The sequence below is a fragment of the Merops nubicus genome, unplaced genomic scaffold (assembly GCF_000691845.1).
Source record: "Merops nubicus isolate BGI_N331 unplaced genomic scaffold, ASM69184v1 scaffold11358, whole genome shotgun sequence".
Lineage (NCBI taxonomy): Eukaryota > Metazoa > Chordata > Aves > Coraciiformes > Meropidae > Merops > Merops nubicus.
The window spans coordinates 3,260-16,157 of record NW_008626356.1 but is presented as its reverse complement, the minus strand read 5'-3'; the positions used below and the strand labels follow the sequence as shown (position 1 = coordinate 16,157).

At 35.3% G+C, this 12,898-nt stretch overlaps 1 protein-coding gene across 1 annotated transcript in view; it reads left to right on the top strand.

The window, feature by feature from the left end:
- Positions 1–11,877, top strand: part of IL31RA (interleukin 31 receptor A) — a 23,217-nt gene extending 11,340 nt beyond the window's left edge. The window contains exons 7-15 of the mRNA XM_008945968.1: positions 177–259; positions 814–1,030; positions 2,144–2,326; positions 3,262–3,363; positions 4,727–4,873; positions 7,468–7,608; positions 8,735–8,828; positions 10,388–10,466; positions 11,290–11,877. Coding sequence (XP_008944216.1) covers positions 177–259; positions 814–1,030; positions 2,144–2,326; positions 3,262–3,363; positions 4,727–4,873; positions 7,468–7,608; positions 8,735–8,828; positions 10,388–10,466; positions 11,290–11,877 — 1,634 coding nt within the window. The remainder of the gene's footprint in view (positions 1–176; positions 260–813; positions 1,031–2,143; positions 2,327–3,261; positions 3,364–4,726; positions 4,874–7,467; positions 7,609–8,734; positions 8,829–10,387; positions 10,467–11,289) is intronic.
- Positions 11,878–12,898: the final 1,021 nt, after the last annotated feature.

Sequence of the window (12,898 nt, the reverse complement as noted above, 5' to 3'; positions counted from 1 at the left end):
GGGAAAGAGAGAAGCTGTACTAATTAATAAAAAAGGGCACAGCATTGCACAAGGGAAAACTTTTGAATATGTTGCTCTCAGACTGTATTTTTGAAACCTTTTGATTGTTTTTACCGTATTACATTAACTTTCTAATATAACAACAAATTCCAAGATATTTTTGTGTCTTTAAATAGCTCCTTCAGAAAAAGTGGATTTGTGGAGGGTAATTGGATCTTCACACTCAGCTGGGAGTAGATCTGTACATCTTCTATGGAAGGTATATGCTCTTTTTGTGAATTGATAACCATATTGGTATCCTGCAGCTGATACTGGTGTTGACATATCTCAGTGTTTAGGACATAAAACTGCCAGGGGGTTTTGCTGTCATCAGAAAAAAACCTCGCTGAACTAAAGCAGAATTTAAGAGGCTTTTGTTTACTGAATGGTAGATGCATAGAATTTTGTAATCTTTGCAGAAAGAAAGGGTGTAATTGTGCTCAGATCACTGGAAAAATCTGACTGAAGTCCTTGCAACTGCTCTTAAATAATACAGCTTACCAAAGCTAAGTTTAAATTAATTTTAATTTTCTAGTAGAGTAGCCAGAGACTCTTTGCATTTCAAATCTCAATATTTGGCTTCTGAACCTTTCCTTCAATGAAATTATTGCAGTAGACTGTTCTGACGACGAGACTGCAGAAAGCATCTTGCTTTTCTAAATATTGTATAATTGTTTTGTAATTTGATCCAGACTCTTAAATACAGTATATACTTTTCATTATACAGTGATTATACACTGTGAAACACTTACTACTGCATATGTTTTTTAATAGCCATTAAACAGCTTTCCACCTTCTGGGAGAATTCAAGGCTACAAAATACAGTATTTTCCAGAAAACAATGCTGCACTTAAAATGACAAATTTCTCTGCCAATAAGAATATTAGTTTACTTTTAAATGAAGAGGCCTATATAATATCTGTTACTGCCTATAACTCTGCTGGAAATTCTCCTGAAGCTATTTTGAGGATTCCATCCACTAAAGAAAAAAGTAAGATTTCTCAATGTTGTGATATACTTTTCTCATTAATAAAAAAAAAGATATTCCTGACATCTGTTTAAGTTCTGCTGTAGAGGAAACAAAATTGTGCCTAGAGGACTTTTGTCATAGATTTATGTATGTATAACTGTATTATGTACAAAACTGTGTAGTCCATTGCTTTTCATTAGAACAATTATTATCTGTTTGTTGTATTTTGTTATCTGATATCATGTTTTTATTAGAGACAATTATTGTTGGGGGTTTTAGTTTTGAGATATAGTTATTAACACTTTTTGATACCTTCATAGAAGTTCTGTTCTTTGGCTCTTATATTTAATTCTGCCATCTGTGAACCCTGTATTGCCACATCCTGCTGCCTACCTGTAATCTGTCAGAGTGGTTGTATCTGACACCCTTGAATCACTTCTGCATCAGTTGACTGGATATGTAGACATGATGTCTCGTGTTCTGAAGGTTGCTGACTACCCCTCTGTCCACTTCTGTATCCCGCAGTAAATGAAATAATTTTTTGATTTTTCATTGTGACATGCTTTAATTTTTTTTCCCTTTTTTTTTTTTTTTTCTTTTTTCCCTGTATAGTTCTCTGGTGCTTCTGCTTCACCAGATCTGTTTTCCCTCTGCTATGCTAGATTGGGTTTTCACTCAAATTCATTCCTGCAGGTTGTTGGTTCATTTTTGCTTAATGGTCATTCATGACCTTGCTGATTTGATTTACTGTTTTCCTCTTGCCTTTGTCGTCTGTCAGAACTTGCTTATCTGTAATACTTGTAAAATTGCTAGTAAATTAGTGTGTAAAATTTTATGAACTGTAAAATTCAGGTCCCTAAGAGGCTGGTGTTTGATTCTGTGTCTGTAAATATCCTTGAGTATCTCAGTTCCCCTGCCCCTTTTCATTGTAACAATTATTATATGCTTTATTTTAAAGTGTTTTGAGTACATTGATGTCAATAGAGTTATAAAGCTTTAAAGTTGCTTTTTTTTTAAGCTTGCCTAAGTACCATGCCCTTTTAAAGAAGCAATCTCAGCTTGCTATAATTGGATTGTTTTCTTGTTGCAGATTTATGAAGACAAAATCGTTGACATTTTCTGTTGAATTTTTAGGTTCTCAGATTATTGAAACAATGAGGACCTTTACAACAAATGAAGAAGTGATTGTGGAATGGGTGGTCTCTGAACCAGAAGTAACTGAATATGTAGTTGAGTGGTATGAGGATCTGGGGACAGATCCTTTTGGTAGATCATGGCAATATGTATCAAATTCTACAGTTTGGAAGACTAACAAAAGTATGTTTATATGTATGTACAGCTGTAACAATATACATGTATATACTTCTATATATTATTTATAGGTAGACTGGAAAGAACAAGCAAGGATAGACTCATCCAGCTTTTCTCAAGAGCATTGTAAAAAATAACAGTATTATGACATGCTTTATTGAAATCTTTGCATGTAATTTAATAGCAGTTTTAACTCTCAAATTTCACGCAACATGTGAGTTGGTGTTTGATTCCATGTGAGATTAGACTACAGATTTAATGTTTAAGCATCTCTGTGACTTGATCTTATGCCGTGAATCTTCCAGCAGGGAAGCTTGTGAGAGGTGTATGGTATTTTAGCAAAGAAATCTAGAATAAAAAAAAGTAATTCAAAGATGGAACAAGATCATGTGCCTTCATATAGGTTAGAGAGAGCAAGAAACTTGAAAGAGGATTTGAAGGAGGATTCTACTTCAAAATAAGCAAGCAGAGTGATGAGTCAGTGTGACCTGTCAAGTGTCACAGAATCACATCTGTGAGGCAAGGGAATCTGTGGCAGCAGGCTCGCCAGCTTGGTGAGGTGGGCTTTAAACTGAAGGGCTGGGGGGCGGGGGCAAGGTCCAAGGTGGCAATACTCGTGGTATGGCATCCAGCTGGAGAATCAGCCAGGCCAACCAGAGCAGTGACAAATGTTTTGTTAATTATCCATTCAAAGTATTTCTAGTGAAAAATGAGTCAGAAACTAAGTGCTCTTACGAGTACTACTAAATAAAATTCATTGTATGAAGGGGAGTAATGAGGATTCAAGGCAATCAAAATCAAAATATTCTTCTGATTGCTAAAAAGTTAAAGAAAATAGAGGTCCATAACAGTTTTAGAACTGCAGTTATTCTTTATTTACTTTAATTGTATTTATCCCACATAAAGAATTGTATGTAAGTATTCCCTTTTTTCCTTTGCAGAAAACTTCAAACCATTTATATGCTACAACATCTCAGTGTATCCTCTCTATGGAAATAAAGTAGCAGCTCCACAGTCCTTACAAACTTACGTTCAAGAGAAAAGTACGTGTTTGAAGCTAATAATGCTGTGAAAGCTGTGTAGCCTGTCCCTCAGGGTGTATTATCTTTGAACAATTTAGTAATGACATTACTGAAGGAGGCATGTAGATGCTGAAAAACAAAAACAAACCCAGAATTCAGGCTTCCTGATTTCTGTTCACAGATCAGCTATTGGATTTTCAATAAAGAAAATTTGGATCTTGTGATACAGATACATTGCTGCTTGAATCTACTGATTTGTTGTAAAGTTTACATGCAGCACTTGGAAAGAGTATTGCTACGAACATGAAATGGTTTTTTATACTGCCTATTTCTTAAATGTCACATGTCATTTAGGTGTATAATTAGACTTATTTTAATGTTCAGCTGCATTTATCAGTTGCAATATACGAAGAAGTTCTACTCACAGAATAAAATGGGTTGTTTGAAAAGTTTGCTTTTCGTTAAATTCTATAAAGTAATATTTGCAGTCCTGCACAAAAAAATTGTAAGTCGCCATGGTGGTTGTGATTGGATAGAAACTGTGGATGAAATAGTGTTTTGTTTGAAATAGGAGGGAGAGAGGAGGAAGGTTTCCTTATTTGTAGAAGTTGGCTTCTACAAATACAGCTGGCTTTAGTTTAGTGGTAGTTTTAAGATTTCAGGTGAAAATGGCAGTTTGTGTGTGTGTGTACATAGGTCTATGGAAATATGCTCGTACACACAGTACAATGCAGTACTAAACAGCATTAGTAGTAGGAGGTAATGGAGTGCTGTATGTCTGAGTAATACTAGCACAATTAGAACTTTGTTTTGAGTGCTTTCCTGATTATAAGGAGCTGTGATGGTACTGAACGTTGTCAGAGTGGGAAGGAAGATACTTGTTTTAAAACTGAAGCACAGAGAGCTCTTGCTTCAAAGTTATGGCAGTGCACGTGCAGTTATAGAGTAGAAAGACTCTGTCAAATGTAATGGGCAAAGACTGAGGGTGCTGGAGACCACAGCTGAATCTTGGCTCAGCTAGAGATGTCCTGCATAGACAGTGACCTTGCACCTGACTTCCCTCATAAATGCACATGGATGTTTTACCTCATGATCTCTCTCTGATGCCGTGAGGACAGAGCCTTTTAATGATCTCGAGGTGTTCGGATGCAGTAACACTGAGAACTATGTAAATGCCAGAGCAGATGAAGGGAAGTATTATCAGAAGAAATCACACATTATGGAGGGTGAGAAAAATTAAGGGCTATATCCCAGCATGAGGATGACTTTACTTGCACATTTTTTCCCCTATTGTTACTGGTACGTGTGAAGTAACACAGATGGATAATGTTGTGGTATTTAGACCATTTTGCTAGTTTTTCTAATTTATAATCCTTCTGTATAGAGCCATCAGAAGGACCTGTGGCTGACACAGGCATTCCGGGGAAAAATGAAGTTACAATAAAATGGAAAGAGATCTCAAAGGATAAAAGAAATGGATTTATCAGGAACTATACAATATTTTATAAACCAGAAGATGGAAAAGAATTGAGTAAGTATGCATTAAACATCAATGCTTTGAACACAGTTGTGACAGTCTGCTGTCTGAAGATAGTTATTTACGTAGTTATTACCACACTTTGATGTTCTATGTTAACATGTCTGAAAATACTGGTACTAATATGTGGCTTACATAAAAATTAAAACATTTTTGTTTGATTGAAATGATGGAGCATCCAGTGAATAGTCCTTGCTTTAATACCACACATGCATTCTTGCTCAGTTTCTTTCTTCTGAGCTTATTTTGTTCAGCACTTCTTACTCTGAGTTAATCTTTTTTACTGGTGGTATTCTATTACCCATAGAGTAGTAGAACCGTGATGGATGACTGCATCATCCTTTCTGCTTCTCAAATGCAATCTGTTGGAAATGAATCTCCAGGTGATAAATTTAGTCATTGTATGGCAGCGCTATCATGGCTGTTCTCTTTCCAGACCAGGATGGTGACATATAGCAGAGGTGTTTTGCAGATTGTTCTCCATTAACAGTAATAATAAATAAATAAATAAATTTGCAGGGTTATGCCAAGTTAGTGTTATTTGTTAAATACTTGCTGTTTTTCCCCTTTTACATATCTACGAGTCTCCCTCCCTCTTCAGATCTTAGTTGTGACACACCTCTGAAGAAAATGGAAAAAGTCATGGCAGAAGTAGAAGAGCTAAAGTGGAGCTGAAATATATTGGAGAGTCACAGATACCATGCAAATTCATTAATTTGAACCTTATGAGGGTTCAGTGAATTTATAAATTCCATGCATGTCCTTGGAAAGATGCCTTTCCCAAGCTTCTAGAACAGTATGGTGGAAATTTTCTAGGAAAAATGTGTTTACAGTTAGTTTTATAATAAAGCAAAATAGCAAATGATAGTCAAGAAACTAAAGTGAGCTTCCAAGAAATAGTTTCTTTGGACATACTTTTTAGATTAATTTCTTCAAATGTGCTTGATTTTCTGTGCTAGATACTGCTTTTCTGCTCTGGAGGCTGATAGTATATCTTTTTGAGCATATTCTTAATATCCTGCCTCGGGAGTAGCATCCATACAAGGTGTCAGTCTAATCCTATCTATTCAGAACTTCTCTAGCTGAAATCTCATCAGAATCTTTTATGAGAAGTATTTTGGTGACCTAAATCTGTTCTTCCTGTGTAGCTGATGAAGAATGCTGTTGGATCATTCAGTGCTTCAGAAATGGTGCTTTTTCCTCCTTTACTTTAGACAGCATTGTTTGCAGACACCTAAAATTTTTTTTAAACAAATATCTCAAACTTAGAAGTCTTGTGATGTCTTCAGTTGCTTCTAGCTATCCAGTTTGGTGTCAGGTATTCTTGGTAATTTTCAAATTAGAAAGAGGAAACTGATTATTACTGTCGCATTCAGTCCTCTCCATGCAGTTTTTCTGCCTTGTTGGTTTATGAGTAACTTAATGCTGACTGCTTTGTGCAGGGGCATCCTCAAGACATGCAGACTCATGTTATCCAGCCATAAATGCCCATATTTACTAACATAAAGCAGACTGTACCCGTTTTAGGGGTTTAGATTAGTTTGTTTAGGAAATTAGTTTTAAATATCAATTCAAGGGAGTTGAATTTAAATGGCAAAATATTCTGATCATTTTTGAGGCTTCTCTCATATCACATCTATTTGCTAAAAAGAGAACATGTTGAGTTTGTTCCAAGATGACTTCACTGATGGCCTTTTAAATCCAGGGCTTCACTTTTTGCTCCTTGATTTTAGACAAACTCTGTTTAATCTCAGGGTGGACAGCATATCCATTTCTTGAGCATTTCTTGACTGAATGGTAACATGAGTTGGCTTTGACTTTATGCATTAGCGAATGTTTTAGTGACTTTAATTTCATAATATGAATATAGGTTTAATACTGTTTGTAGAAATAGAATGTTATGATACATGTCCTGCATAGGAAAACAATCGAAAAGTGAAGTATGTCATAATAAGTCCAGTAATAAGTCCAGTAATAAGTCCAGTAATAAAGAATGGTTTCCAATACAAAACATTGAGTTCTAGTCAGGAAAGCATTTTGAAACTTAAAAAAGGCAATTTGTTGATTTTGGCTTTCCTCTGACTTTATTGGGGTGTTATCCCCGTGCCAATAGATTGGATCCTTTTGAATGATCAATGTCTAGCTGCATGTACTAGAAATGTAACTAAATTTAATGAGCTGCAGAAACTGTTCTTAATTCCTGAGCCAACTATTTTCAGTTTTTAATTTCTAAGCCTAGGTTCCAGGAAATATAGTTCTCAGAGCACTGTTTTCAATGATAAAATAAACTAAAGAAGATCATAATTTGCCTATCTTTAGTATTAGCAAGCCAATACTATTTTTTTTTAATGTATTTATTTTTAAAAGTAAATACATAATGGTTTTTTTTTTTTCTCTGAACTTTTAAGTAGCATTGATAAACATTGGTAATTTAAGTTTTCTCTCTTCAAGGACTGATAAATTTGCTTTGTATTTCACACTGTCATTAAAATACTTTGTGATCTATCATTGTAAAAGATGCTAAGTGTACATTTCCCTCATAAAACACTCTTTTGTGTGTTTATTGACATAAATCTTCTCCTAAAAAGATGAAACAGTGAACTTTGATGTCCTGCAGTATAGACTGAAGTCCCTACAGGCTAATACGCAATATACTGTCTATATCGTGGCCAACAACAAAGCAGGTGGAACCAGTGGGGAGCGAAAAACCTTCAAGACTTTGAAATTCGGTAAGTAATGTTCTGTGTTAGTTGTTACTGTTTTAAAAACAGGTTTGGGAGTAAGAAATGTAGGGCATTTTCTTAAATGCTGTCCTCCCCACCCCCTTTTTTTTTTGTTCTTTTGAAAATTAGTGTTAAACAAAACAAGATTTACCAACACTAGCTGAATCTAATTCGGTTTCACTGAGCATCTCACAGACTAAAACCTCAAGACTGGAAGAGAAAACCCAGAGTCTTTATTTTGCTGTCTATAAAGTTGTTGAATACTATGGGTATTTGTGGGAGCAACAGTTTGTATGGTGTCACCTACACGATGGGATTCCTAACAGTTTACTAAAAAGCAGACCTTTCCACCTGAGTGAGATACTGGGTTTAGAATAGCTGTGCCTTGTGCCACATCTTTTCTGCTACGTAGGGTTAACTAATAAAGAAGTGCACAGGTTGTGGCCTGTGTGTGTGTGTGAAATACCTTTTCCTCTTTCTTACTGTGTGTTTTATCCTGGTTTTACCAAGGGGGTTGGTATGATGACTGCAGGTCAGATGGCTGGAGGTCAGAAGTTCAGACACTTCCTCATTTTTACTTCTGGAAAAATGTTTTCAATACATACATAAATTGCCATAGTGATGGCCAAACTGAAATACAAAGAAGTGCATGAGCTATCCTTAAACTTCTTACGAGACTTGACACTAACTTTGGTAGCAGACTCTTTGTCTTGGGTGGCTTTCAAAGGTTGGTTTGGTATGACCCTAAGCAGCATGGATCTAATTTCAAAGTTGGATGAGGTGATACTCAGATTGGAGGGGACATCTATTATTGTGTGGTTCTATTAAATAAAGGAATTTTTAAAATGCGATGGATCTGTTCCTGAGATATTCTGAGAAGTCTCATAATGAACTGATTTTCTGACTTAGTAACTGTGACTTGCTAGATTCAAAATACTCATCTTTTAACATGTTAACAATGAATACCATATAGTATTCTGTGTAATTTTGGCTAGTTTTGACAGAGATCTTTAGAATTGTGCTCATTAGGTGATATGAGTGTTGAAAATTAGTTGTCTTAAGGAAATATGTGAGGAAAACATAAACATCTGTGGATTTTTTTTATTTTTTTTTTTTTTTTCCCCCTCTAAAGATAAAGATGATGTTATTTTCATCGCCCTACCTGTTGGATTAAGCATGTTGTTTCTGTTAGGCCTTTGGATAACATGCATTTTGAAAAAACACACGTGAGTACATTTTCTACCTTCTAAGACTGAATGCAGCCCGTTAATTATGACTTGTAGAAGGCAAATTTTTATATATCCTATGAATTCTTTTGTTGGGTTCTATACAATTGTCAAATTAAGAAAATAAACAATTGGAATAACAAATAACTTAAGTGTACAGGTTATCTTGTAACTGGGGTAACAGTACTATAATCCAAAATTAAATATTAATTTTAGCAAGTGCAGTAAATAAGAACAAAATGAATAGGAGAAACAGATCTACATATCCCCTGTATTAGTTTATGAAAATGCTACATGTGGAGTTTCATGGTCAATCAAGTGGGAGAAGCATACTTTAAGTTAGTTACTGCATAGTTAATAACACCACAAGTACAGTTTCCCAGGCACTCATAATGTATTGGTTAGTACACCACTAGAGCACATTTCTATAACCCCTGTTGCTTATCTTAGCTACATTACTGCTACTTTTGTTAGTTTGTGACAATTCCGTTGAGCTCTGAAGAAGTAATGAAGAAACCAGGAACTGTATCACGTGAAAGCATTTGACTGTGAGTCCACACCTAGACATGAGTCGTAATCCTTTCCTCTGCTGTCACAGAGGGCCCCTGACAGATTTCAGATTGCTTTCTCAGAGCTTGTGGAGACGCTGTAGCTTCCCAAAGATGACTGTGAGGAATATTTAAGGTTACAAAATGTGCTTTTCTGTAGCATGAAAATTGGCTGGGTTGTTTGCTGAAGCTTAATGAAAAGATTAAATATCTTTACTGTTTTGAGGTGTTCTAAGCTATTGGAACCAAAATGTTTGTCATGCCAGCATTGCATAGTAAGTATGAAGATAAGTTTGAATAGATACAAGTAGTAAGAATAATCTCCAACTCACATCTTCCTAATTTACATCTTCATCGGTGTGGTGTAGTCTCAGTTTTTACAAGAGTAAGAAACTGTTTTGATTCTCAAGAATACTTTGAGATGTAGTTGAATGTTTATGTTCTAGTGTAAATCAAATTGCAAAGTGAAAAGTGAATCCATGTCCTGCTTTTCATTCACTTACATATTGAGTACCACGGTGATACTCATCATCAACAAGGGATTAATTTTGTTTTGTGTTTACATTTCACATCATTTATCTACTGTTAACATAAGAACTGAGCGTAGCTCTAGTGTGGTGTAGTGCTAGGGACACTTTCCTAGAGCAGAGTTTACCTGAGGTGGCTCTTCACTGCGGAACTACCCTTAAAGAGGATCACAACAGGTTTTGTATACAGCCTTATTTTGGCATGCTATCATTTGATCTACAATACAATGAAAAATTTACTACTGTGCCCTATTAGTTTTTCTGCAGTGTCGCTGTAACCCAAGTTTTTTACTTGTTGAGATCTTTAGTAATAAAAATTAATGTGAGGGAAAACAATTTTAATGAAAAATATTGTGTTAATATAGGAAAGACTTGAGAAAGTTTCGTATTTTAGCAGCATTTGGGCTTTCTGGAGATGTACTCATTTTATTCTTAATAATATATTTCTTTTATCATTTGCCTAAAATACCTTTCTCGATGGTAGGTTTAAAAAGGTTTGCTGGCCTGATATACCTAATCCTGCAGAAAGCATTGCGGTGGAATGGCCTCTTGATGCATCTATGGTAATTATTGCAGTTTTATCTGTTAAAGAAAGGGTCAGATGGTGAGAAGTCCTTCTCTGACAGTCATTTTACTACTAAAGAAAAAAATAAATGGTTGAGTTTCATTCTTCTGTTTACATGCTATTAAATGTTCTTAGTTATATTTCCAGTTAATACAAAATATGCATCTTTATAAAGTAGTTTTATATGAAAATGAAAAATAATGTTTTGAAGTTCTAAATTTCTAAAGTGACAGGTGGACATGGTTTATTAAATAAAAGTCAATTAAACTTGCTCAGGTTATTGAGGCTACCGAGTTAGATTCTCACATCTGGATATCTCATGCCTTCTCTACAAAAAATGTAGTGCGAAGTATAAGAAGATTCAGTATACTATTTTACTCACATTTTAATCTTTTTTTATTATGGGATATTTATTCCTTATCAAAGTTTCTGTGTTTATTAGAATGGAGTTGATTAGGCTTACATAGAAAGTGTAATTTGTGGAGAATGGGATTTAAATTTTTGTCCCAAAATGACTGGTTAGAGTTGAAAAGATGGAAACAGCCTGAGCTTGATTCCAAGTCTTCATTGAAACTCCTTATTTTATTAGGCATAGAAAACCTAACATGAAGTGTTTAACAAATGGACAGAAAAACATTAATTATTTTTAGTACTTATTAACATATAACTGCACCTCATCTGAAATGCACATGAACTCTATTAATACACTTTTAAAGCTGTCAAACAGAGCTCTAATGGCAATATTTTAGATATTACAAAAAATAATCTAATAAATTATCTGTCCCTATGTAACTTTCCAATTTATCTCTCTGTACTGACAGAATAATTCGTTTTTGAAGGGAGTGGCATCTGAGGCTAAGCCCCTAGACTTTGAAGATGTAAGTGTTTTGGAACATTGTTTTCCTGAAGAAAGTCAGGAAGAGTCTCTACTAATGAAATGTGGAAGCCATGTTCCTGAATGTACTGATATTAATACAAAAGACAAGATAAATGGAGATAAAAAGATACTGTATAATGAAGAAAATGAAGTTCCTAAATGTTTTTCACCATCCATGCCTTATATAACTACTGATGAAGATATCAGAAGTGAAATGCATTCAGCTTTGATACCAGCAAAGGAAATACAACCCATAGAAATGCTGGAAGATGATTTATGTGAATCCGAACAGACTTCAATTACAAATGAAGGAAATTATAATGAAGATGTTTTAAAGCTGGAAGATTTCAGTGAAAAAGCACTGTTCAATCCATACCTTAGAAATTCTGTTAAAACAAGAGAATTTCTTATTTCAGAACACCATAAGAATGAGCTCCAAACCCAGTCAAATCTCTTGCCTCCTTTTCAACAAAATGTTGCAGGACAGCCCTATGTAACACTGGACATGTTTGGGCTGGCCACAGCTCATTAGTATGGGAAGATTTTCTTTTGTAAAGTCCCCTTGCGAGATAATGTCTTGGCAGTGCTGCTTATATGTGTTTGTATGTTCTAGCTGGGCTGACCTCAGTTAATTTGGATGTAAACACCCTGTTCCTTTCAACAGCTGTGAAGTCAGTTTTTGCACTGTGTTTATACCTGTCAGGGTTCAGTTTCAATGTGGAGTGGTTTGGGGTTTAGTTTCTGACCAGATGTGCCAGTAGTGAGGCAAGGAAACAGCTACTCTTATTTCTTAATTCTCCTATATCAGTCTGCTGTAACAAACTGATCTTTACTGTGGGAGCATCCACAGTGCAAGCAGCTCGCCAGTTTCCCTCCTTGCAGCCAGTTCCCATGGCTGAGCTCTGCAGGGGATACATGGACGGACTTGGACAGAGCCGGGATCTCCTGAATCCTTCCTTAAGTTACATGGAGTAGAATTATTTTCCTGTTCTTATTTCCCGTGATTGTTTTATATCTGGTTTAATGGACAGTGTTCCTCCTGTTTCATAACAGGTCTTTTTGTATCCTGACTCTTGAATTAGTGGTTTGGCTTATATTTTCTCTGTCTTTAATGAAAGCATATCTGTTATGCATATGCTATTGACTTAACTGCTTTTTGGAAAAGATAGAGTTACATTTTCTCTGTTATGTCCTTCCCCATCTCCTGTGTTCTTAATCATCCTCGTGCTGCTTTTGTCTGTCTTGTTTGTTTGTTGCTTTTTAAAACTCTTTTCTGCAGGATATCTTCTTATCTTCTTGCTCCCTTGCCTCTAATTTCTCCCAGTTTAAAACTATGTTTCCCAGTTGAGGTTTTGATATTTTGAACTGGAAAAAAAAAAAAAAAGGCTAAATACTAAATACAGCATCTTGTGTTGGAATAAGCACTGAGTTTATATTTAGGAAATTATTTTTCTGGGAGTTACTGATAAAAACACTAAGTCTACAAAATGTTCCCACATATCGTCAGGTGACTGATTTAGGGGATTTAGGGCTACAGAGTTCTCCATGAAGGC